Raw genomic sequence first — 25,154 nt, 5'->3', positions numbered from 1 at the left:
AATCTGGTCTATTGTATCATTTAAAGCTTGTGTTTCCTTATTAATTTTCTTTCTGGATGATCTGTCCATTGGTGTAAATGGGGTGGTACAGTGGTTAAGATTCCACAGTCCCAATTCAGGGAGCTGGGGTTCAATCCCTGGTGAGGGAACTAGGTCCCACATGCATGCTGCAATGAAGAGTTCACATGCCACAACTAAGGAGCCTCCAAGCCACAACTTAGACCTGGTGCCAGTAAATAAATAAATAAAAACTTTGGACTTCCCTGGTGGTGCACTGGTTAAGAATCCACCTGCCAATGCAGGGGACACAAGTTCGAGCCCTTGTCCAGGAAGATTCTACATGCAAAGGAGCAACTAAGCCCGTGCGCCATAACTACTGATCCTGCACTGTAGAGCCCATGAGCCACAACTACTGAGCCCATGTGCCTAGAGCCATGCTCTGCAACAAGAGAAACCACCACAATGAGAAGCTTTTGCACTGCAATGTAGAGTAGCCCCTGCTCATCACAACTAGAGAAAGCCCGCATGCAGCAATGAAGATCAAATGCACCCTAAAAAAAGGCCCCCACTATTACTGTGTTACTGTCGATTTCCCCTTTCCTAACTGTTAGCATTTGCCTTATGTATTGAGGTGCTCCTATGTTGGGTGCATATATATTTATAATTGTTACATCTTCTTCTTGGATTAATCCCTTGATCATTATGTAGTGTTCTTCCTTGTCTCTTGTCACACTCTTTATTTTAAAGTCTATTTAATCTGATATGAGCTCTGCTACTCCAGCTTTCTTTTGATTTCCGTTTGCATGTAATATCTTTTTCCATCCCCTCACTTTCAGTCTGTATGTGTCCCTAGGTCTGAAGTGCATCTCTTGTAGACAGTGTATATATGGGTCTTGTTTTTGTATCCATTCAGCCAGTTGACTTTTGGTTGGAGCTTTTAATCCATTCACATTTAAGGTAATTATTGATATGTATGTTTCTATTACCATTTTCTTAACTGTTTTGAGTTTGTTTTTGTAGGTCCTTTTCTTCTCTTGTGTTTCCCACTTAGAATAGTTTCTTTAGCATTTGTTGTAGATCTGGTTTGGTGGTGCTGAATTCTCTTAGCTTTTGGTTATCTGTAAAGCTTTTGATTTCTCCATTGAATCTGAATGAGATACTTGCTGGGCTATGTAATATTCGTTGTAGTTTTTTTCCCTTTCATCACTTTAAATATGTCCTGCCATTCCCTTCTGCTCTGCAGAGTTTCTGCTGAAAAATCAGCTGATAACCTTATGGGGATTCCCTTGTATGTTATTTGTTGCTTTTCCCTTGCTGCTTTTAATATTTTTTCTTTGTATTTAGTTTTTGATAGTTTGATTAATATGTGTCTCGACGTGTTTCTCCTATCCTGTGTGGGACTCTCTGCACTTCCTGGACTTGACTGACTATTTCCTTTCCCATGTTAGGGGAAGTTTTGACTATAATTTCTTCAGATATTTTATCATACCCTTTCTCTTTCTCTTCTTCTTCTGTGACCCCTATAATTCAAATGTTAGTGAGCTTAATGTTCCAGAGGTCTGTGTGAGAGCCCTCCATTCCTTTCATTCTTTTTTCTTTATTCTTTTTATGTTTCCACCAATCTATCTTCCAGCTCACTTATCTGTTCTTCTGACTCAGTTATTCTGCTATTGATTTCTTCTAGAGTACTTTTAATTTCAGTTATTGTGTTGTTAATTACTGTATTTTGCCCTTTAGTTCTTCTAGGTCCTTGTTAAATGTTTCTTGCATTTTCTCCATTCTATTTCTAAGATTTTTGGATCATCTTTACTGTCATTACTTTGAATTCTTTTCAGGTAGACTGCCTTTTTCCTCTTCATTTGTTTGGTCTTGTGGGTTTTTACCTTGCTCCTTCATCTGCTGCATATTTCTCTGTCTTCTCATTTTAACTTACTGTTTTTGGGGTTTCCTTTCCACATGCTGCAGGTTCCTAGTTCTTCTTACTTCTGGTGTCTGCTCCCAGTGGGTGAGTTTCATTCAGTGGCTTGTGTAGTCTTCCTGGTGGGAGGGACTGGTGCCTGTGTTCTGGTGGGTGAAGCTGGATTTTGTCCCTCTGATGGGCAGGGCCGCATCTGGTAGTGTGTTTTGGGGTGTCTGTGAGCTTAGTATGACTTTAGGCAGCATGTCTGCTAATGGGTGGGGTTGTGTTCTTGTCTTGCTAGTTGTTTGGCATGTGACGTCCAGCTCTGGAACTTGCTGGCCATTGCATGGAGCCGGGTCTTAGTGTTGTGATGGAGACCTCTGGGAGAGTTCTCAACGATTAATATTCCATGGGGCTGGGAGTTCTCTGGTGGTCCAATGTACTGGACTTGGCTCTCCCACCTTGGAGGCTCAGGCCCTATCCCTGGCCCAGAGCACCAAACCCCACAAGCTGCATGGCATGGAAGAAAAGGGAAAAGAAAAGGAGAGAAAAAAAAGAAAAGAAAATGAACAGACAAACAAAACCCCAAGACAAGTGGTAAAAGCTAAACTGAACAGACAAAAACATGTAAAGAAACACACACCCACACTGAGAAAAAGAAATAAAGAAAAAGAAAAAGAGAAAACAAAAAAGAAGAAAGCAACCAAACCAATAAACAAAGCCAATAATGAAAACAAACACTAAAAACTAAACTAACAAAAACAAAAAATCTAAAACAAATCAAATGCAGAGCAAACTAAAAAAAGGAAAGGAAGCATAAAAGAAACACAAAAATGATAAAAAAAAAAAGTAAAAACAGAAGAAAGAGGAAAATAAAAAGATAAATAGAAAACAACAAAGAAGTAAAGTAAAAATAGAAAAATGTAAAATTTAGTTAAAAATAAGACAAAAACAAAGCAAAACAAAGGAAAAAAGAAAAACAAGGAAAAAACACAATATAATGAAAAAGTACAGTAGAATAGGAAAACAATAAGATAAAAAACATATTAAAAAATAAAAACATAAAAGAGGGGGGCTTCCCTGGTGGCACAGTGGTTGAGAGTCTGCCTGCCGATGCAGTGGACACGGGTTCATGCCCCGGTCTGGGAGGATCCCACATGCCGCGGAACAGCTGGGCCCATGAGCCATGGCCACTGAGCCTGCACGTCTGGAGCCTGTGGTCTGCAACGGGAGAGGCCGCAACAGTGAGAGGCCCACATACTGCAAAAAATAAAAAAAAATTTAAAAAAGCATAAAAGAGAAAAGAAAAAGTAAATTAAAAAATTAAAAGAATAATAAAAAAAGAACAATAATAGAACAAAATAAAAAAAAGAGAAAGTATATATAATAGTAATAGTAGTTATATTTTCCTGTGGCCTTGGTTGTCAGTGTCCTTGCCCCCACAGTGAGCCACTGTTATTCCCTGCCTACCCAGGAAATCCTCCAATATTTCTAAGTAGGTCTCTGGCCCTGCTGTGGGCACTGTGGGACCAGCTCAGACTCTGATCTGGCCTTACCTCCCCCATGTAATTGCTTCCAAAGTCCACAGTTGCTCCCAAAGTCCACAGCCTCGATTGTGGGAACACTCATTGTCTATTCATATATTTCACAGATGCAGGCTTTACCAAGCCAGTTGCAGGGGTTTAATCTGCTGCTCCTGTGGCTGCATGGAGAGATTTCCCTTTGGTCCCACAGCCCCTGGAGTTCAGCTTTGGTTTTCACCCTGCCTCTGTCTGTTGGCCACCCTCAGGTGTCTGTTCCCTGCCCAGGCAAGAGGCTGTGTAAGCAGTGGCTGATTAGGGCTCACTTGCTCTCTCAGGCCAGGGGAGGGGAGGGAGGGATACGGCAGTCACAATTGGGATATGCAGGGAGTGTCTGTGGCGACAGAGGCTGGTGTGAAGTTGCTACAGCCTGAGGTGCGCCTTGCGTTCTCCCAGGGAAGTTAGCCCCGGATTGTGGGACCCTCAGCAGTGGTGGGCTGCACAGGCTTCCGGGAAGGTGTGGGCAGTGACTTGTGCTTACACACAGGACACTTGGTGGCAGCGGTGGCAGCCATTGCCCCCCTCTCATGTCAGAGATAACAGCCATGGTTTGTGCCCACCTCTGGAGGTCACGTAGGTGGTGCCCAGCTGTCTGTGAGCACACGGAGCAGGAAGCTCCTATGGCGGGCCCACCCCTCTCCTCATGCAGACCACAACAATAGATTCCTGACTCTCCGGCAGGCCTGGTTTTTTTCCCGGACTCCCTCCCAGCTAGCTGTGGTGCACTAGACCCCTCAGGCTGTCTTCATGCCACCAACCCGAGTCCTCTCCCTGAGGTCTGACCTCCAGAACCAGAGCTTCAGCACCCATCCCCCACCCGCCCCGGCAGGTGAACCAATAAGCGTCTCACTCTGGTGAGACCTGGTTGGCACTGATCCTCTGTGCAGGATTCTCTCCACTTTCCCTCCACACCCCTGTTGCTGCCCTCACCTCTAGGGCTCCCCTCCCTCCCATCTCCTCCAGTGAGGGGACTTCCTAGCATGTGGAAACTTTTCCTCCCTCACAGCTCCCTCCCAGAGGTGCAGGTCCTTTGTCTCTTTTTCTTCTTTTGCCCTACCCAGTTATGTGGAGAATTTCTTGCCTTTTTGGAAGTCTGAGGTTTCTGCCAGCATTCAGTAGGTGTTCTGAAGGAGTTGTTACACATGTAGATGTATTTTTGATGTATTTGTGGGGAGGAAAGTGATCTCCATGTCTTACTCCTCTGCCGTCTTGAAGCTCCTCCACCTTTCTCTATTCAAAGCACTGTTCTCACCAGGCTATAGGTGTGTGGGATTCAGGGAAAGGAGCTATAGGAGTGGGAGGTAGAGTGTGGCCATGGGGATGAGAGTGGGTAGGTGAGTTCACGTGTCTTCCTGCTTCTGAAAGAGTACAGTAATATTGCTGTTTGTTGTTCTACTATCCCATACTTCTCTGGAGGCCTCTACTACCTCTGTGTACTGAGTTACCTCAATTCCATTTCTTTGTAGGAATTCTTCCTTTGGCTTCCATGTTCATCCTGGGTTGATGCTTCCTCCTTCACTTGATACTGTCTACACATAGTTTCTCTTCCTGTGAGAATTTATCGTCCTGTTTTTAAGTGGTTATTTATTTTCTTGAAAGTTATCTTCTTATCATTTCTAGGATTTGGCTTGGGAGAGGAAGAGTGTTAAATGTGCTTAGTTTTGCCATCTTGAAACTAGAAGTACACGTATCAGTTTGCTAATCAGATTTGCAGCATATGAAATTGCCTTTATCCTTGTCTGGTAGAGCTTAAATGAAGCAAAGTAATGAGAAAAATGGAAGACAAAATATTAGCTGACCCTAACAAGACTCTTCTGTTGAGAGAAAAGTAATAAATATGACTTGCCTACTTTAGACAATGGACTACATGCCGGTGTAGTACCTCATTTTTCTAGGATGTCTCATAGTTTACCAAGTACTTTATACATTCCTTATTTGATCTTTAAAATCCAGTGAGATGGATATTATCATATCTATTTATACATGGAGAACAGGCTCAGATATCTGAATGACTTGTATGGAGGGGTTGTGTGGATGAAATGGATTTGAAACCAGTCCCCAGCATTTGAGCCCAGTGTTTTCTCTATTCTACTATTAAGTATAGATGAAGTTATATGAAAAGCTTAAAAGAAAAGAATGTTTGGTTAAAACAGCAGTCACTTAAGAGAAGGTAAATAAAAACAGTCAAGAATCCCTTGAAACAGTGATATTTAATATGAATGAAGAAGAACAAAGATATATCAGGAGGAATTAAAGGTGTTACGCCTTTGAGAGGCTTTATTTAAAACAACATTGGGGCTCATTTGGAAACCAAGGGAGAAGCTACAAACTGATGTTCTTTCTGTGGTTCCCATTATGAATCTGGTCACTCAAACTTTAATTTCCTGTCAGAATAAAAAAATAGAAGATCAAAGATCTCACAATTGGTTTTCAGACCATAAACAGCTTTCACAAACTCTGAATATCTTTCTTCTAGTTCAGTGGTCTGAATTGTTGCCTGGTCTGACTAAATTTTAAAGTGGAATTTTTCAGTTTAAATCATAGACTATCCCAGGGCAGGGGTTGGGAACTTTGATTTCTTTGTTACTGCCTTTTATAGTTTGCTTACTACTACTTTCTGCTTTTTCTCTGTAACCAGGTCTGTGAGGTTTAGAAATATGGGTGAAAAAGCGTCTCTAGACATATGGCTCCCCTATCCAGTGGAGAGGTACTAATTATATATTTTGCTTTCAAAACCTGAAAAGAAGATTACTTCTAAAGAGTGAGTGACTAAAGTTTGGAAGTCTTGTCTAGATTTAGAGAAGTAAGAGGTAGATTTTTGTGTTTTGCAAAGGAGGATTCACAGAAAAGCACATAAGAAGGTTACTTTGAGCAATTCAGAGACATTAGAATTGTCTATCTGCTGATAGTAGAGCAAGAGAATTCTATGATGTTGAAATTAATGTGCATGTTTTCTTTTGGTTCTTTGGCTGCATTTTAAATGGAGTTTAATTAAAGTTTCAGAAGGAAGAGTAAGGAGGATCTCATGGGGATTCAAGCAGGGAATATGGTAAGGCTGGGCAGAGCTCAGAGATACTGAAGCAAGTGTGTGGTTCTCAGGTCAACAAGCTTCTGGGATTCTTAGCAGCATGAACTGTTAGTTCATCACACTTATTATACTGTTGGAATAATGTAGCCATATTCCAAATGCTTGCTCTGCTTATACCTTGTTTCTGTTCCCCTTTAACATCAATCTATACATAGCCCACTGTGGACTCTCCAGCTCCTTGCCATAATAGTTGTTCTGTTCCAGTTTCCAGAGCTAAATGGCAAATTTCCGTGTTTCTTGGTTCAAATTCCACAAAGAGTATATGATTAGGAATGGAAAGACCTGAACAGATTCAAGAGACATTTACGAGGTAAATTTGAAACAGTGATGGGCTTGTGAACTTTCTATAGTCTAAGATAGAAAACACTGGAAAAAGACCAACTCTAGGAGGGCAGATCATGAGTTCAATCTTGGACACAGTGAATTTAACATATATTTAAGACATCCAAGTGAAGATTTTGAGTAAACAGTTGGCTGTAGGGTGTGGAACCAGAGTCATTGGCATAGAGATTTCATTGAGTCATAGAAATGGTTAAGATTGCCAAGGGAAAAAAAATAAAGTGAAAAGAGAATGTGCTAGGCTCAGGGGAGAACTATTTCATGGTTGGGCAAAGAAAGATGAGCCAACAAAGAAAACATGGAGTTGTGTTGACTAGAGGAGAATTTCCAGCAATCACTGAGGGCATATTGGAAGTTAGTGAAGATGAATTTATTGTGATTCTAGCCTGCCCTAAGGTGTAACTGCAAACAGCACTTATTTGCTTGTGTACAGAGACAGGGAAAGCTGATGGCATGGATGACCCAGGCTTAGGTTTTGCTAGACATAGAGAGTGAAAAGGCAGAATACCTGAATATTACATGTGTAATATAACTTATCATACATTTTTTTAATATAGGAAAGGATTTTAAAATTTTAAATAATTCTGAGAAACACATATCGTGTATACATATTTGCTCCCATTTCAAATATTTTTTTGGATGAATTCCTATCAGTAGAATTAACAAAGAGTACAAACAATTTTCACACTTTTTAATGACATTGCAAATTTTCTTTTTTTGCAAAAAACAGATTGCCCCAGTCTTGTTTGTATTGGGGCAGTGTGCGTTCGACTTTTTATTCTTTGCATTTTGACAGGCAAAATGAATGTATTACCCAAATTCTTGGTTTTTGTTACTCTCTTTCAGTTACTGTGTCTTGAGTAATTTTCTTTGGTTAAGGTACATAGCTCATGCATGTGAGAATGTCTTTCCATTGCCTCTGCACATTAATGAAAACTTGTCTGGTTATCAAATCCTTGGGTCATAAATGTTTCCCCTCTCAAACTGCTAAACATATGATTTCATTTTATTCTGAGTGTTAATGGTATGGACAAATCTGAGACAAAAGTGTTCCAAGAAGAGGGAAGTGCAAAGGTCCCAAGGCAAAAAACACTTGGAAAGAAAGCCAATGTTGCCAGAGGGGAGAGAGAAATAAAGAGAGAGGGAGAGAGAGAGGGAGGGAGAGGAGGAGGGAGGAGGGAGGAGGGGGAAGGGGAGGGGAAAGGAAGAGGGATAGGCAGAATGGTAGGATATAAGGTCAAAGAGATTGTACAGGGTCCAATCATAACAGAGTCCTGTAGGCCAGCTTGAGGGCTTTGCATTTCATTCTGAATGAGAAATGAGATGGTTTTGAGCAAGGTAGTGCTGGATGGTTTTGAGCTAGGTACTGCTGTGATCTGATTTACATTGTAAGATCACACTGTTGGAGGTGGAACATACAGGGCAGAGTGGAAGCAGAGGCCTCTTCAGTCACCGGTTCTCAGGTGGTTCAAGGATAGAAGTGGGGTCTTAAGCAGGTATGGATGAGGATTGTGAGGCAATAACAAATAAGTCCTCCCAGATCAATTTTCCTTTTTACAATGTTTAAATCAAGAGGCTGAAGAGGATGCTGGAGCTACTGTCCCATCAGCTATAAGGCCCAGGATATTGAAGGCAGGGAGAAGCATGAGCTTAAGGGCCTTCAGCTGCTTCTCCCTAGCCACCAAAATGAGGAAGGGGTGTGTGTGTGTTTGTGTGTGTGTGTGTGTGTGTGTATGTTTAGATCCTGGGGGTTCAGTTATCTCCTTCCCTCCAGATTTCTCTTGGCAGCTTCTCTTCAACTCCCTCCGGGGGTCTTCTCTTGGGTCAACTATCCAGCAGATACTGAAGGATTCTTATTTTAGGTCACTTTCTGCCTATTTTCCCTCCCACTCATGCACAGTGTGTGAGAGAGGAGTTCCCACAACAGAATTTTTGGCTTCCTTATGTTCAAATGATATCATCAGCTGAATCACTCCACAGTTCTGATTAGATATCAAGTTTATCATACATTTTCTTGAATTTCTCATTGGTCACAGATCTTATTCATGTCCTTTTTTTAGAATTGCTAATTATATGTTTTTGGATGACATAGTCCCAACACTTAAAACCTTACCCTCCTCACAAGTCAACTGTTAGCATATTTATAAATTCCAATTCTTGCTAAAGTGTAACCCTGTGAGCTTTGAGATGGTCTGAAGGGTCCATGGTTATTTGCCATCACCTATTTATCAGTTCTGTTTTTGAGCTCATGTGAAATCTCAGCCTCCCTTCTCCTTGTTTACATTAACAAATTTCTTCCTAAATTAGCCCCCTTCTGATCTCCCTCATTACTTAAGGCTGGCCTGAAGCAATAGAAGGGCTTGCTGAACTTATATATTGTTCCTGAGTCCTGGGGCTTTGCAGGAACACTTATAACAATTGACCAAGTCTGGAGAAGAAGATCTTTGCAAATCCTGAGTGCCCAGGGAGAGTTGTGTGTGATTGATTATTTATTGGGCCTCAGCTATGTACTAGGTACTGAATTTAGAGCTAGAATTAAATAGTCACTTAAGATATAGCTCTTAAAGAGACTAAACCTGAGAGATGAAGACAAACTTTTCAACAATGATTGTCTCATAGTATTTACAGGTGGTATGATTAATTAGGCCTAAGGAGATATAGAAACATTTGATAGAAGTTGCAGAAGCTTACAGGGGTGGTATTTTAGTCGTGAAGAGATGATCCAGGAGTGGACTGAGTAATGGGCACAGCATGAGTAATAATTGTAAGTTAAGACACAGGCCTCTTATGAGACCCCTAAGTACTACAGGATGGCTGTTGTATAAGGGTGAAAGTAGAGCTTACTAGGATATATCGTTGGAAAAACAGGCCAAGAAGAACCAAGTATGATATACTAGGGCTTTTGAATTTATCCTATGGACTAAAGGGAGCCTTGAAAAGTTTTAAGCAAGGTTGTATTTTGACTAGCTTCTCATTTTAAAAGACCACTTTGGCAGCAAAAGTTTGCACTGAGACCAATATAAGTACTATTGCAATAATTCCTGTAAAATGAGGGCCTCAATCAAGCCAGAGGGATTAGTGGCTGGGTCAGGGAGTAGGAGAAGAGATTGTGCAGAGGTGGCGAGGAGGTGGGTGGATAGGGGGATGGAAAGAAAGGATAAATTCTAGAAGTTTTAAGAAGGTAGAATTGACAGGACATGGCAGGAGATTTGATGTGGGGAAAGGAGCAAGGAAAACTGTGGGAAATTAGTGTTCAACTTTTGAATGTTAGAATTTATGGTGATTGTGGGACTTCCATCTAAAGATGTGCAGTAGGCAGCCAAATATTTGAGAACATTACTCAAGAAGTTGTTTTGTAAAGGTGGTCAATATAAACAACTTAGGCTCAAAGTTCCTTGATTTTAATGAGATTTTCAGGTCTTCAGTTCAGCAAACCACCATCACAGTCATGTCTAGATCACAACATCATCTTCAGCTGCTCTAAATATGAAGAATTAAAGTCCAGTATGGCAGTTTGACCCCTGGTTCCTCCTATGTTCCAGCTCTCTTATTGCTTTATAGCCATATCTTTCCTTTTAGATCAGAGACTTCATGTCGCTCTACATCTTCTTTTACTCATAGTCCATCAAAACTTCGTACTATTTCTTTTTCTATCTGGTCTAAACCATAAAGGACCCAGTCCAATTCAGTTACTTTTTAATATGTATGAGCTCATGCCCTTGCTTTCTGACATATACTTCTGCAGATTCTTAATGTTGTATCTAGACTGCTGGGTGTTAAAGGAGAGCACACAATCTATGGACAGGGATTGCCACAAATGTGTGTTCCCTCAGCACCCCTGTATAATATTTTTGCTTGTTGCATGCCAGGTTCATTTTCCAAAACCTATTCGATACTTTCACCACCTTCTTCATGCCTCCTTCCATATCGACACCTTGCTTCACAACTCAATTAGCAAATGGTCTTATTCTCTATTTCAAAGACAAAATTGAAGGGATCATGTCTGATTCCTTCACATCCAATTCCACACCTTCAAACTCATTCATGCCTGCATCTTCTGGCTGCGGAGGAGAGGATAATTCAAAGATGTTAATTTCCAAAAGTCTTTCTGTGTTCTTCACCTGATCGTTACTCTTTCAATTATTCCTTTCTCCTCTAAATTAATTTCTCTATGTTGGTACTTACCTTCTACATGATCAAGTCTTCACGTTAAAAAAAATAAAAACCCTCATTTGAACCGTCATTTCTCTTCAGCTGCAAGTCCCCTTTCCAGATAAATGGTCAGTGAATGTTTATGACCTTATACCTCTAAACCAGAGTTTTCCCAACTTCAACCCTCTTTTGGGACTGATAATTCTTTGCTGTGGGAGCTATCCTGTGCATTGTAGGATGGTTAGCAGCATCCCTGGTATTTACTAAATAGATGCCAGTAATACTGCCCCCTCCCCCAGTTGTAACAATGAAAAATATCCATAGACCCCTGAGAGGGCGGGAGGGACAAAATTGTTCCTGTTGATATTAAACCCATAACACTGGTAGTTTGAGTAAGCCTGTGCAAAGAGACTCTGAAAAGCTGTAACAACATTTTTTTTTTTTTATTTGCGGTACGCGGGCCTCTTACTGTTGTGGCCTCTCCCGTTGCGGAGCACAGGCTCCGGACGCGCAGGCTCAGCTGCCATGGCTCACGGGCCCAGCTGCTCCGCGGCATGTGGGATCTTCCCAGACCAGGGCACGAACCCGTGTCGCCTGCATGAGCAGGCGGACTCTCAACCACTGTGCCACCAGGGAAGCCCCGTAACAACGTTTTATTAGCAGAAGAGATTATGCTACTGGAGTGATGAGACTAGCAAAGAATATTGTTCTATTAAGAAGCTAGGCTGGCAGGAAACCTAGTAGTGCATATAGAGAAGGTATTAAAAAATGTTGCTCTGGGGAATATTCAGAGTGGACTTTGAGAGATTGTGTGACTTCAGGTTATTGAAACTTACCTGCTGCAAAACACATGCTAATGAATTTCTTTATTAATTTCTTTTCATTAAGATAATTTCTTTCTGGTATATTATGTGTAGTAAGTTAGCAAGCTGAGTAACTCACTACCATGTTTGATGGAAGAATAGTGATAGGATTTGAAGGAAGAGAAACATGACCCCTAAAGAAAAATGTATGCCCTTTGAACTGTGGTCAACTTTGAAATGAGTTTCACATATGTTAATGCTTTTGCAGATACCAAGTTAGTCAAGTTTGTATCATATTTTTATAAAAGGAATGTGAGTTAAGGTATAAATTATAGAATGTTATTCTTTAGAGCCAGAAGGAAAAAATGATGTTTCCATTAAGCAGAAGAAGTGCTCTTTTCATTTCAGCACACCCAGCACTGACTTGTGGCTACCATTAGGTTCAACTCTCTAGGTTGCTCCTTGTTGGTGGATAACATAGGAAACTGAATTAAGAAAGTCAGAATGTCTGTAGGTGATTCCAATGTAGCCTTAAACTCTTTATTTTATTTTTAAACCTTGTCTATGTTGTAGAAATTTCGTGAGACATTTAGACCTGATGACATGATGCCCTGGAAAGATGTTTTAAATCAATTATTTTTAATTTGTTGAGTGCTGTGTTTCAAACCATGGGCTGAAATCAAGGAAATCTCTAACTCTTCCATAACTGTGAGGTGCAGTGGTGTAATGCCGCTACCTCATCCTGGCTCACAAGAACCAATTTTCAACATCTCTTCCCAACTCTGTGTTCAGTGACTGGAATCAGCTATGGTAGGAGTATTTACACCATAGAATCAAAGCATGCCACAAATCAGGGCTTTTTTTTTTTTTTCTTTCCAGAGAACTGTTTTATCTGCACACCACTGAAGATAGGTCTTATTGTCCCAATTTCACAGCTGAAACTAAGTCTCAGAAAAGTAACTCCCTAAATGAGTTTAACTTTGAAAACCACATGAGCTCAAAGTCATGTGAACTCAAGGGAGTCAAGGTGTAATTTTTTTTTTTTTCTGCTGGCACAGTTTTTTTTTTTTTACCCTGTTCCTTTTTTTTTTTTTTTTTGGCATATAGTTGCTTTACAACGTTGTGTTAGTTTCTTCTGTACAACGAAGTGAATCAGCTATATGTATACATATATCCCCTCCCTCTTGGACCTCCCACTCCCCCTGCCCAATCCCACTCATCTAGGTCATCACAGAGCACCGAGCTGAGCTCCCCGTGCTATACAGTAGGTTCCCACTAGCTATCTATTTTACACATGGTAGTGTATATATGTCAATCCTAATCTCCCAGTTTGTCCCACCCTCCTCTTCCCTCCCCCATATCCACATGTCCGTTCTCTACATCTGCATCTCTATTCCTACCCAGAAGATAGGTTCATCTGTACCATTTTTCTAGATTCCACATACATGCATTAATATACAATATTTGTTTTTCTTTTTCTGACTTACTTGACTCTGTATGACAGTCTCTAGGTCCATCCACATCTCTACAAATGACCCAATTTCATTCCACTTTATGGCTCAGTAATATTCCATTCTATATATGTACCACACCTTCTTTATCCATTCATCTGTCTATGGACATTTAAGTTGTTTCCATGTCCTGGCTATTGTAAATAGTGTTGCAATGAACATTGAGGTACGTATGTCTTTTTGAATTATGGTTTTCTCAGCAATCCCACTGCTGGGCATATACCCTGAGAAAACCATAATTCAAAAAGATATAATATGAACATAAGAGAATTACTTTTTTTCTACTCAAGGGGTAGAATCCAGCTGAATTTAGGTTTTCTTCATAGAAGATTCAATATCCTTGTGAATTATATATTTTTCTTTTTTCTTTTCATTGTACACAACAGAGAAATCAACTGTACTTCAATATAATGATAATTTTTTGATGTTCCTCTGTTTCCCTTACCTTCCTCACTGATCATAAATGAATGGATCATAGGACAGTATTTGAGACCTAAATTTTTGGTGTATATTAGAGTGTTATTTTTCATCATACTTGGTTCCTAACAAACGTATTATTTGCAAACTGTTCCCAGCATTTTATTAATTAACCTCTCTTCTATTACTAACAATTCTCTGATCCTGAACAACTTTTCTCAGCTGTCTAGTATGGGGGATGTCACCAGTGACCTCTAAGGTCATTGCCATCCATGCCAACATAAAGATTCTTATGCTTCTTATAACTAGAGTACACCCTGCTATTAAAATACTAATGTGGAATATGTCATAAATAAAGTAATTTTAGTCTAATTTTATTGACGATGTAGGCTCAGAAATGAAGTTTATTTTGTTGTGTAGTGAAGTTTTTATTTTGTTTTGAAAGTTTCAATACCTGAAGCTGAGGGAGTTCTACTGTGAGGGAAACCCACTGTTCCTGAAGCAGCCAGTTAATGCTGTAAAACACGAGGACATCTGGAGTCTACAGGTGAAGCCTTATAGCATTCACACAGGTCTTCAAACTAAAGCCATGATTTAAGTTTTAAAGAGTTTTCTTCTAAAGCATTCTTGCCAAGCCAGCGAACGATCCATACAACCATAATCCATTGGCATTGTGGACCCTAGTCATAATCTTTTTGACTTGCTTGCAGAATCCATTGTAATCCTATCTGATTTCCAGAGTGACCAAATTCAGAGACATTTAAACATTTTATTGGATGAAAACATTTTGTTGAAAACAAAGGAATTTGTTTTCACTTTAACCTCCAAGTATTTTTTCAGTATTATCTAAGGATATATTTGATTAGTTCTTACTGGGGTGTTTTGTCTCTTCCATCCCCTTTTCACTTGTCCCCACTCCTAGTGGATAAATGAATATGATCCAGAAACTGTGTTCCCTTTAGTCAACAAGTTGATGATATTAAAGGAAGGAATAGGGAAATACATTACGAGACTCTCTTTGTGAGTATTTTAGTGATAGATGAGTTAAAGATTTCAGATCTTTCCACATTTGAGTATGAGTCTCCATTGTGAATTTGGACTCCTCAGGTCCTTTAAGGTCTGTAGCTGAACATGCAGAATTGTCTTAAAACTTTCAAGAATTGCATAGGATTCAAGTTGCCTGGTTACAGGAAACAACCAACCTTGTTTGACAATTTAGTTTAAAAAAATAACATTTCCCCCTTATTGCACAAGTAATATATGGTTAATACAGAAAAGTAGAAAATACAGATGAGTGAGGAAGAAAATATTAGTTATAATGCCATACTTATTTAAAAATTTATTATAAAAGTAATACAAACTTATTTAGAGAAATTAGAAAAAAGGCAATAGAAATTGATAAAAAAAATACTCAGAAATCCAATATGCAGAGTTACAATCACTGTTCTCTCTGACACTTATTCTGCTAGAACTTTCCATAAATCCTGAAATTTCTGTTATCAAAGATGATTTCAAACTCCACATACTATTTAGAGACTCGCTTTTTTTACTCAAAATATTGTGAATATCTTTCCAATCAATAAGAAATATACCTATGACATCTTTTTTGATGAATACATAATAATATTCTGGTATATGATTACACCATAATATTTTAAACTACTTTCCTACTGTTGGCTGTTTAGATTATTAATAATTTTATAACTTTTGGGCCTTTATAAACAAGGCTACGATGACTGTCCTCTTCTTATGTCTATATTATCCCTGTGAGTGAAATTCCTGGGCCAAAGAACTTTCATCTTTTAAAGTCTGATTAGCTCTTTCCAAATTCTTTTCCAGAGAATCAATCTATATTTCCACAAACAGTATTATTTCCCACTCTCAAGTCAAAAAAAACTTACTTGACTTTTAATTGTAAATAATTTAAAAAACTGAAGTATTTAATTTGTTTAATTACTTGTAACCTAATTATCTCCTTGAATCAAGTATTTCAGAATAGTAGTAGTAAAATAATACTACTGAGGATGTAGTATTATAATACTAATACTAATACTAATAATAATACTAATGAGGATGACCTCATTATGTAACCATCCCCGAGAATAAGCTGAAGTGTGTAGGAGGTTATGCTGTTGAAGGATCAGGCAGTTAGGAACCAATGCTCAGGGCTGTTTTTGTATAATGGCATCTTTCCCAGATGTTTGTTAAGTGGAATGGATAGAGAAATAAGGGAAAGAGACACAGGAATTTATAGGATTTTGTTATTATTTAAAAGATTTTAATTGGGATAGATGAGTGAAAAATTATGTCTGTATGTATTGTGTTGGCCAAAAAGTTCCTTTGGTTTTCAAGTAAAAATAATTTTTCATTTTACCCAAGAACTTTATTGAACAATGTATTCGCCGTTTTGTTCCACTACTTTCTGCCATTTTTTAGGCAACTTCATAATTCCATCTTCCCAAAACTTTTTATCTTTTTGAGCAAAGAACTGTTCCAGGTGCCTTTTACAGTCTTCCAGGGAATTAAAATTTTTTCCATTAAGACTATTTTGTAAAGACTGAAATAAATGGAAATCCGAAGGTGTAATGTCTGGTGACTATAGCAGATGAATCAGAACTTCCCAGCCAAGCTGTAACAGTCTTTTCCTGGTCTTCAAAGAAACATGCAGTCTTGCATTATCCTGATGGAAGATTATGTGTTTTCTGTTGACTAATTCCAGACCTTTTCATTGAGTGCAGCTTTCAGTTCGTCTAATTGGGAGGAGTACTTGTTGGTATTAATACTTTGGTTTTCTTGAAGCTCCCTTCCGATCCCACCATATACAAAACATCACCTTCTTTGGATGAAGACTGGCTTTTGGTGTGGTTGGTGGTGGTTCATTTCACTTGCCCCGTGATCTCTTCCATTCCACATTATTGTACAGTATCCATTTTTCACTGCCTGTCAAAATTTGTTTTAAAAATGGAATGTTTTGCTACATTTAAGTAGAGAATCACATGCGGAAATATGGTCAAGAAGGTTTTTTTCACTTAGCTGATGTGGAACCCAAACATCAAAGCGATTAACAACACCAAGCTGGTGCAAATGATTTTCAATGCTTGATTTGGATATTTTGAGTATGTCAGCTATCTCCCATGTGGTTTAACGTTGATTGTTCTCAATTAATGTCTCGATTTGATCGCTATCAACTTCAGTTGGTCTACCTGACCGTGGAACATCGTCCAGCGAGAAATCTCCAGCACGAAACTTCGCAAACCACTTTTGACATGTTCGATCAATCACAGCAACTTCACCACACACTGCACAAATCTTTTTTTGCATTTCAGTTGCATTTTTACCTTTCTTGAAATAATAAAGCATTAGATGCTGAAAATGTTGCTTTTTTTCTTCCATCTTCAGTATTAAAATGGCTACACAAAAACTCACCAATTTTGGTAAGTTTTATTTTAAATGCACGCTGATATGACAGCTGTCACAATACAATCTAACAAAACTGTTTTGAATGAAGTTAAAGACAACTAAGCACTACTAGAGCCATCTTACAGAAAAAAACAAATGAGCGGTCTGGCCAACCCAATATGTATGTATGTAGGTATGTATTTCCAAAGATTCCTATCAGAACCTGATGTGGACTACCTTAATACCACTGGGAAATCTTTCACTTTGGCCAGGAAAAAAGTCTTATACACTATTAAAATTCATGCAGTGTTTTTGTAACATTTACACAGAACTTCATGCTATTGGCACAAACAATGAGGGGCATTTAATGGAGTAAATCAAATGTTTATTTTGTTTGCTTGGTCAGTGAAGATATAGTTATGTATTATATATATATATATATTTTTACTTTAAGCTGATGACGTTGATGGTCATCGTGACCATCCTCACCACCCCTTTTATTATTTAATATTATAATATTATTATTATCTAAAGTGAAGTATCTGGAAATATTTATGTGGGTAGGTTTAATACATACCAAATTCAGAGATTTGGGTAATAGAAATCTGTACTCTTTACCAGTCTGTCTCAATTCAGACAATGCAGTAGATAACTTAGTCCAGTGCTTCTCAAACTTTAACATACATACAGAATACATACAGAATACCCGGGGAACCTTGCTAAACTGCAGATTCTGGTTCAGTAGGTCTGAAAGTGCAGCAAAGTCTGAATTTCTAATAAGTTTCTAGGTGATTCAGATTCTACTGATCCATGATCTACAGTTTAAGTAGTAAGGGTTTAGAGCTTAGTAAATATGACAGACTCAGTTTTTGGGTTCAGTCTGAATATTTGTATTGTCCTTGCCTATTGTAATGAGAGGTACAAAATTTGAACCTAAACTTTATCTAATAATGTAAATTTATTGTAACTTGAATTCCTGTATGTCAGAGACATAGAGATATTACAATGGAAGTAACTTCCTTTTCATATAATGTTGAACACTAAACTTACAATGCCAGTCATTGACAATATAATTCATTATATATACTATTGAAAACTAATTTAACAGAAACTGAGGAATAAGCCAAAAATATAAATTAGTGAAATGGGAATCAATGTAATATAAACCAGTTATTTTGAGAATAATCTGAGGAACCATATTCTTTTTTAATCTAGGAAATAACATCAAGATTTATAATGAATCAGCTAGCAGAAAAGGATCCTTTCCTAATGCAAGCCATAGAATGGTACCCACAGGTCAGGAACATAATCTCGCAGGGAAGAAAATGTGCAATATGTGGAAAGTCCTTTTTAACCACATGGCTGGAATGTGTTGAGTTTTTTCCTCCATCAAAGGTAAATGGTGTTTTTTGTGTGAATATGAGCATAAGACCTCCTCTTATTCTTTGTCCTTATCTAAGTCGACAAGTACTAACTTCATTTGTATCTAAGAATTGACCTCTATGATGATATAATGGGTTTTTTTCCCAGCTTTATTGAGATATAATTGACAGATAATATTGTGTAAGTTTAAGGTGTACAATGTGTTGATTTGATACATTTATAAATGCAAAACGATTACCACCATAGAATCAGCTACTATCTCCATCCTGTCACATAGATATCATTTCTTTTTTGTGGTGAGGACATTTAAGATCTACTTTCTTAGCAATGTTCAAATATGTGATACAGTATTATTAGCCATAATCACCATGCTGTACATTAGATCCTCTAACTTGTTATCTTATAACTGGAAGTTTTTACAGTTTGACCAGTATCTCCATTTCCCCCAGCCCCCAACCCCTGGTAACTACCACTTTACTATTTCTCTAAGTTTGTCTTTTTTAGATTCCACATATGTGTTATTGTGCAGTGTTTAGCTTTCTCTGTCTGATTTATTTCACTTAGTATAATTCCCTCAATGTCCATCCAAGTTGGCATAAATGGCAAGATTTCCTTATGTTCCTTGGCTGAATAATATTCAATTGTTATATATATATATATACATACCACATATTCTTTATCCATTCATCTGTTAACAGACACTTAGGTTGTTTCTATATCTTGGCTATTGTGAATAATACTGCAGTGAACATGAGAGTGAAGATATGTCTACTAAATCCCGATTTCAGTTTCTTTGGATATATAATAAGAAGTGGGATTGCTGGATCATATGGTAGTTCTATTTTTAATTTTTTGTGGGACCTGCATACTGTTTTCCATAGTAGCTGTACAAATTTGCATTTCCACCAACAGTGCACTAGGGTTCCCTTTTCTCCATCCTTGTTAACACTTGTTATCTCCTGTCTTTTTGATGATAGCCATTCTAGCTGGCGTGAAGTGATATCTCATCATGGTTTGGATTTGCGTTTCCCTGATGATTAGTGATATTGCATACTTTTTCACATACCTGTTGTCCATTTGTATGTCTTCTTTGGAGAAATGTCTATTCAGTTCCTCTGCCTATTTTTAAATTGGGTTGTTAGATTTGTTGCTATTGAGTTGTGTGAGTTCTTATTATATTTTGATATTAACACCTTGTTAAGTATATAATTTGCAAATACTATCTCCCATTCCATTGGTTACCTTTTAATTTTGTTGAGTTTCTTTTGCTGTGCAGAAACTTTGTAGTTTGGCTTAATCCTACTTATTTATGTTTGCTTCTTTGCTCGTACTTTTGCTGTCATATCCAGGAAATCACTGCTGAGACCAATGTCAAGGAGTTTTTTCCCCTATGTTTTCATCTAGAACTTTTATGGTTTCAGTCCTTAAATTTGAGCCTATAATTCATTTCAAATTATTTTTTTGTGAATGGTGTAAGATAGGGCTCTGATTTCATTCTTCTGCATGTAGTTATCCAATTTTCCCAACCCATTTATTGAAGAGAGTATCCTTTCTTCATTGTGTATTCTTGGCTTCCTTGTCAAATATTAGTTGACCTTATATGCAGGGGTTTATTTCTGGACTCTCATTTTTTTCCCATGGGTCTATGTGTCTATTTTTATGCCAGTACTGTGCTGTTTTGATTACTGTAGCTTTGTTGTATAGTTTGAAGCCAGGAAGTATGATATGTCCAGCTTTGTTCTTCTTTCTCAGGATTGCTTTGGCTATTTGGGGTCTTTTGTGGCTCCATATAAATTTTAGGATTATATTTGCTATTTTTGAAAATATCATTGGAAATTTTGAAAAATGTCATTGGAATTTTGATACAGATTGCATTGAATCTATAGACAGCTTTTGATAATATGGACATTTTGACAATATTAATTCTTCTGATTCATGAACATGGGATATCTTTCCATTTGTTTGTGTCATCTTCAATTTCTTTCTCCAAAGTCTTGTAGTTTTCCATGTACAGATTTTTTTACTCCTCAGATTTATTCCAAGAACTTTATTGTTTTTGATGCTATTGTGAATGGGATTGTTTTCTTTATTTATTTTTCATATATTTTGTTGTTAGTGTATGGAAATGCAACTACTTTCTGTATGTTGATTTTGTATTCTGCAACTTTACTGAATTTGTTGATTAGTTCTAACAGTTTTTTGGAGGAGTCTTTAGGACTTTGTATATATAAGATCATATCATCTGCAAACAAAGATAGTTTTACTTCTTTCTTTTCTGTTTGGGTGTCTTTTATTTTATTTTTTAGCCTGACTGTTCTGGTTAGGATTTCAAGTAGTATGTTGAATAGGAGTGGTTAGAATGGGCATCCATTATATAGAGAGAGCTTAGCAGAGTGCTTGGTACATATTTTATTTCTAAGAATGACTGATGAATCACAAGAACTGGATTTTAAAAAATTGTTTTTTAACTTTTTCTTTTATTTATTTATTTTTGGCTGTGTTGGGTTTTCATTGATGCACATGGGCTTTTACTAGTTGTGACGAGTGGGGGCTAGTCTTCATTGCAGTGCACAGGATTCTAATTGTGGTGGCTTCTCTTGTTGCAGAGTGTGTGCTGACACAGAGGCTTCAGTAGTTGTGACGTGCAGGCTAAGTAGTTGTGGCTCATGGGCTCTAGAGCGCAGGCTCAGTAGTTGTGGCACATGGGCCTAGTTGCTCTGTGACATGTTGGATCTTTCCAGACCAGGGATAAAACCCATGTCCCCTGCATTGGCAGGCAGATTCTTATCCACTGCACTACCAGGGAAGCCCAAGAACTGGATTTTAATACCAGCTCCTGTGTTCTATTAGGTTATTAATATGTTGCATCAAATGTATTGTAGAGAAAAATCTGGCAGAGCTGTTGCCAATGAGGGATAATGTCAAAGTGAGATAATGGTTGAGGAGAAATTTAAAAGTTAAACCAGTTGGACATTAAACACCAAGAGATAAGAGAGACCATCAGTGGAAAATGAAAATTGAAATGTATGTTGGTTCTCAAGATGGGAATACATCTGTAATCTTGATTGCTTATGTAATCTATCTGTGAATTATTCACATCACCTTCTGGAATAGATTGTTATATTCCAATCTATATTCTGGAGTAAATTATTACACTAATGAGTATAACACGTCATATTATTTGGCAAAAGTTTCCAAAACACTCTACTTTTCACTGGCTATGACATGAACACCTTCAACAACTTGCCATGTTCATTTTTTCCCAATGAATATCTTTCTTGGGAAAGATGTTCTTGCTCTGATAGATTCCAAGTCAAAATCATCTGATGAGCTGCTAGTCTCATTTCAAATAGGGTAATTGCAATGTTATAATAGCTCTGGCCCTCCAGGAACTTACATATTCCTAGGAGAAGTGATATAGGAAGGTAATTGAAATCTGACAAATTGGGCTTGATGACCAGCCCTACCATTTACCACCTGTGTCACCTTAATTTCCTCTTTGAAGCTAAGTTTTCATCTCTAAAATTGGTATAAAAATAGTACCTCTCTCACGGAGCTGTTATGAGTGAGACATGAGGTAGGCAGTGCTTAGTACAGCAGGTGCTTAATAAAGGTAGTACATAGTAGCTACTTAATAAGGGTATTCTTAAAAATCAATACCTTTAGACAAGATAGAATGATTATATTCTTGTGATAGGTATCGTGATAGAGGTGTGCACAGGGTGCATGAGAAGAAGGAATCTCAATTAAATGGGAACATTCTCTGGTGTATCCCTGAGTCCTAGCACAGTGATTGTGCTTGGTACTTGGAGAATACCTAATACACATTAAAATTATTTTAATAGGCATTGCTTGTAAATGTGCTTTGAATGACAGGGAGGCATAAGAATAGATAAAGAACCAGTGGACAGGCATTTTAGGTGCAGGAACTGCCTGTTCAAAGGTAATATTGTACAAATAAATTGTACAGTGAGTACAGGGAACTCACTGAGTGTGAAGTATGGGACATGAGGTTAGAGAAAGGTATGAAATCAGGATGGCTCTTGTATGTAAAGTTTGAACTTAATTTCAAAAGCTACTATATTAGTTTGTTACAGCTCTCATAACAAAGTACCATAGACTGAGTAGCTTAAACAATAGAAATTTATTTTCTTACAATTCTGAAAGCTAGAAGTTCAAGACCAATGTGCCAGAAGGCTTGGTTTCTTCTGTGGTCTCTCTCCTTGGCTTGTTGATGGCTGTCTTCTCCCTCTGTCTTCATATTATCTCCCTTCTCTACAAATGTGTGTCCAAATTTCCTCTTCTTGTAAGTACAGCAGTCATATTGAATTAGGGCCCACCCTAATGACATCATCTTAACTTAATTGCCATTTTAAAGACTATCTCCAAGCACAGTCACATTTCGAAGTACTGGGGGTTAGGACTACAACATATGAATTTTTGGGAGGATACAATTCAGCTACTTATAGTTGTCGAAGCAGTGGAGTAGCAAGATGAGGCTTTGTTTGTTTTTTGACAAAGAATGGTTGGAGCTGGTGATTTGGATTAAAAGATTGTTTATGTAAGTGTGACACTTGAAGCCATGCCTGAGGAAATTTACACAGTGAAGTGAGAAGGCCAGAAGGACAGAACCCTTGAAAACAACAGTATTTAAAGGGTGGGCAGAAGCAGGAGTCAGCAAAGGAGAATAAGAAAATGCAATCAGTGGGGGAGGGGCAAAACCAGGTAGAGTGCCCACAAATTTTAAAGCTATCAAAGACAGATGTGCAAGAAATAAGATTATTTTTACTTTTTCTTCTGCTGGATCCAAAGGCCCCACCTCCTAATACATTAGTCATGACGATGTCAATATAGGAATTTTGTGGGGGACACAAACCTTCAGCATATAGCAGAAGGCTTAAGGGAAACTTCCCTGAGAAGATGACATTTGAGTAATGTGAGTCCCGGTCCTCTTTATTAACTTTGTGACTTATTTTTCATTGTCTCCGTTCGCAGGTGAGGCAACTAAGTTAGTTAAATAGTTTCTTCACAAATTTAATATCTATGAAATAACAGAATTAGAACTTTAGTTTACACCTCCTGATACCACCTTCAGGTCACTTTTGCTGCACTGTAGATTGCATGCACGTTTTTATTTTGAACCATAAGAGAAAGTGTAAATAAATTCATTGATTGGTGGTGATATCAATACAATTATTCAAACAGCTGCCTTCTTATGTTTAAAAGACTATCATGTGAAAGAGATATGAGGCTTTTCTTCTCTTGACTTGTGGAGTGGAACATAGACTGACTGGTATTCAGGCCACATAGATGGAAGAATTTTCCTTCAGGATTTCACCCACACACACTCACACACACACACACACACAAGTGTGTGCACAGCTTAACATTAGTCATCACTGAAGAAACAATAAGGATGGAAGAAAGAATAGGAGAATAAAGAGATTTTGTATCTACATAATTTCATTTTAAAAATTAAAAGTAAGAATACATTTTAATCAATTAAATATGTCTGAGTGCATTATAAAAACTGCAACACAGTGGCATAAGAATATAGCATGAGATAAAAACATAATGGTTAAAAAATCCCAAAAGATTCTGTAGGTTGTCTTTTCATTTTGTTTATGGTTTCCTTTGTTGTGCAAAAGCTTTTAAGTTTAATTAGATCCCATTTTTTGTTTTTATTTCAGTTACTCTAGGAGAAGTATCCAAAATGATATTGCTGTAATTTATGTCAAAGAGTGTTTTTCCTGTGTTTTCATCTAGGAGTTTTATATCATCTGGTCTTACATTTAGGTCTTTAATACATTTTGAGGTTTTTTTTTTTTTTTTTTTTTTTTTTCAGTACGTGGCCCTCTCACTGTTGTGGCCTCTCCTGTTGTGGAGCACAGGCTCCGGACACGCAGGCTCAGCGGCAATGGCTCATGGGCCAAGCCACTCCGTGGCATGTGGGATCTTCCCGGACCGGAGCACGAACCCGTGTCCCCTGCATCGGCAGGCAGACTCTCAACCACTGCGCCACCAGGGAAGCCCTTGAGTTTATTTTTGTGTGTGGTATTAGGGAATGTTCTAATTTCATTCTTTTACATGTAGCTGTCCAGTTTTCCTAGAACCACTTATTGAAGAGGCTGTCTTTTCTCCATTGTCTATTCTTACCTCCTTTGTCATAGATTAATTGACCATAGGTGTGTGGGTTTATCTCTGGGCTTTCTGTCCTGTTCCATTGATCTATATTTCTGTTTTTGTGCCAGTACCATACTGTTTTGATTACTGTAGCTTTGTAGTATAGTCTGAAGTCAGGAAACCTGAATCCTCCAGTTCCATTTTTCTTTCTCAAGATTGCTTTGGCTATTCAGGATCTTTTATGTTTCCATACAAATTAAAAAAAAAATTTTGTTCTAGTTCCATAAAAAATGCCATTTGCGATTTGATCGGGATTGCATTGAATCTGTACATTGCCTTGGATACAATGGTCATTTTGACAATATTGATTCTTCCTGTCCAAGAACATGGTATATCTTTCCATCTGTTTGTGTCATCTTCGATTTCTTTCATCAGTGTGTTATAGTTTCTGGAGTTCAG

The 25,154-nt window shown here is 38.0% G+C and overlaps 1 protein-coding gene across 2 annotated transcripts in view; it reads left to right on the top strand.

Moving 5' to 3' along the window:
• The window catches only part of LRRC69 (leucine rich repeat containing 69), an 89,266-nt gene that overhangs the window by 51,420 nt on the left and 12,692 nt on the right, over positions 1 to 25,154 (top strand). For both annotated transcript variants that reach the window (XM_067711800.1, XM_067711799.1), the window contains 2 exons: positions 14,236 to 14,337; positions 18,405 to 18,584. In XM_067711800.1, coding sequence (XP_067567901.1) covers positions 14,236 to 14,337; positions 18,405 to 18,584 — 282 coding nt within the window. The remainder of the gene's footprint in view (positions 1 to 14,235; positions 14,338 to 18,404; positions 18,585 to 25,154) is intronic.

Source organism: Pseudorca crassidens, chromosome 17 (genome assembly GCF_039906515.1).
Source record: "Pseudorca crassidens isolate mPseCra1 chromosome 17, mPseCra1.hap1, whole genome shotgun sequence".
NCBI lineage: Eukaryota > Metazoa > Chordata > Mammalia > Artiodactyla > Delphinidae > Pseudorca > Pseudorca crassidens.
Note: the sequence above shows the minus strand (reverse complement) of the source record. Positions and strands in the feature narration are given on the sequence as shown.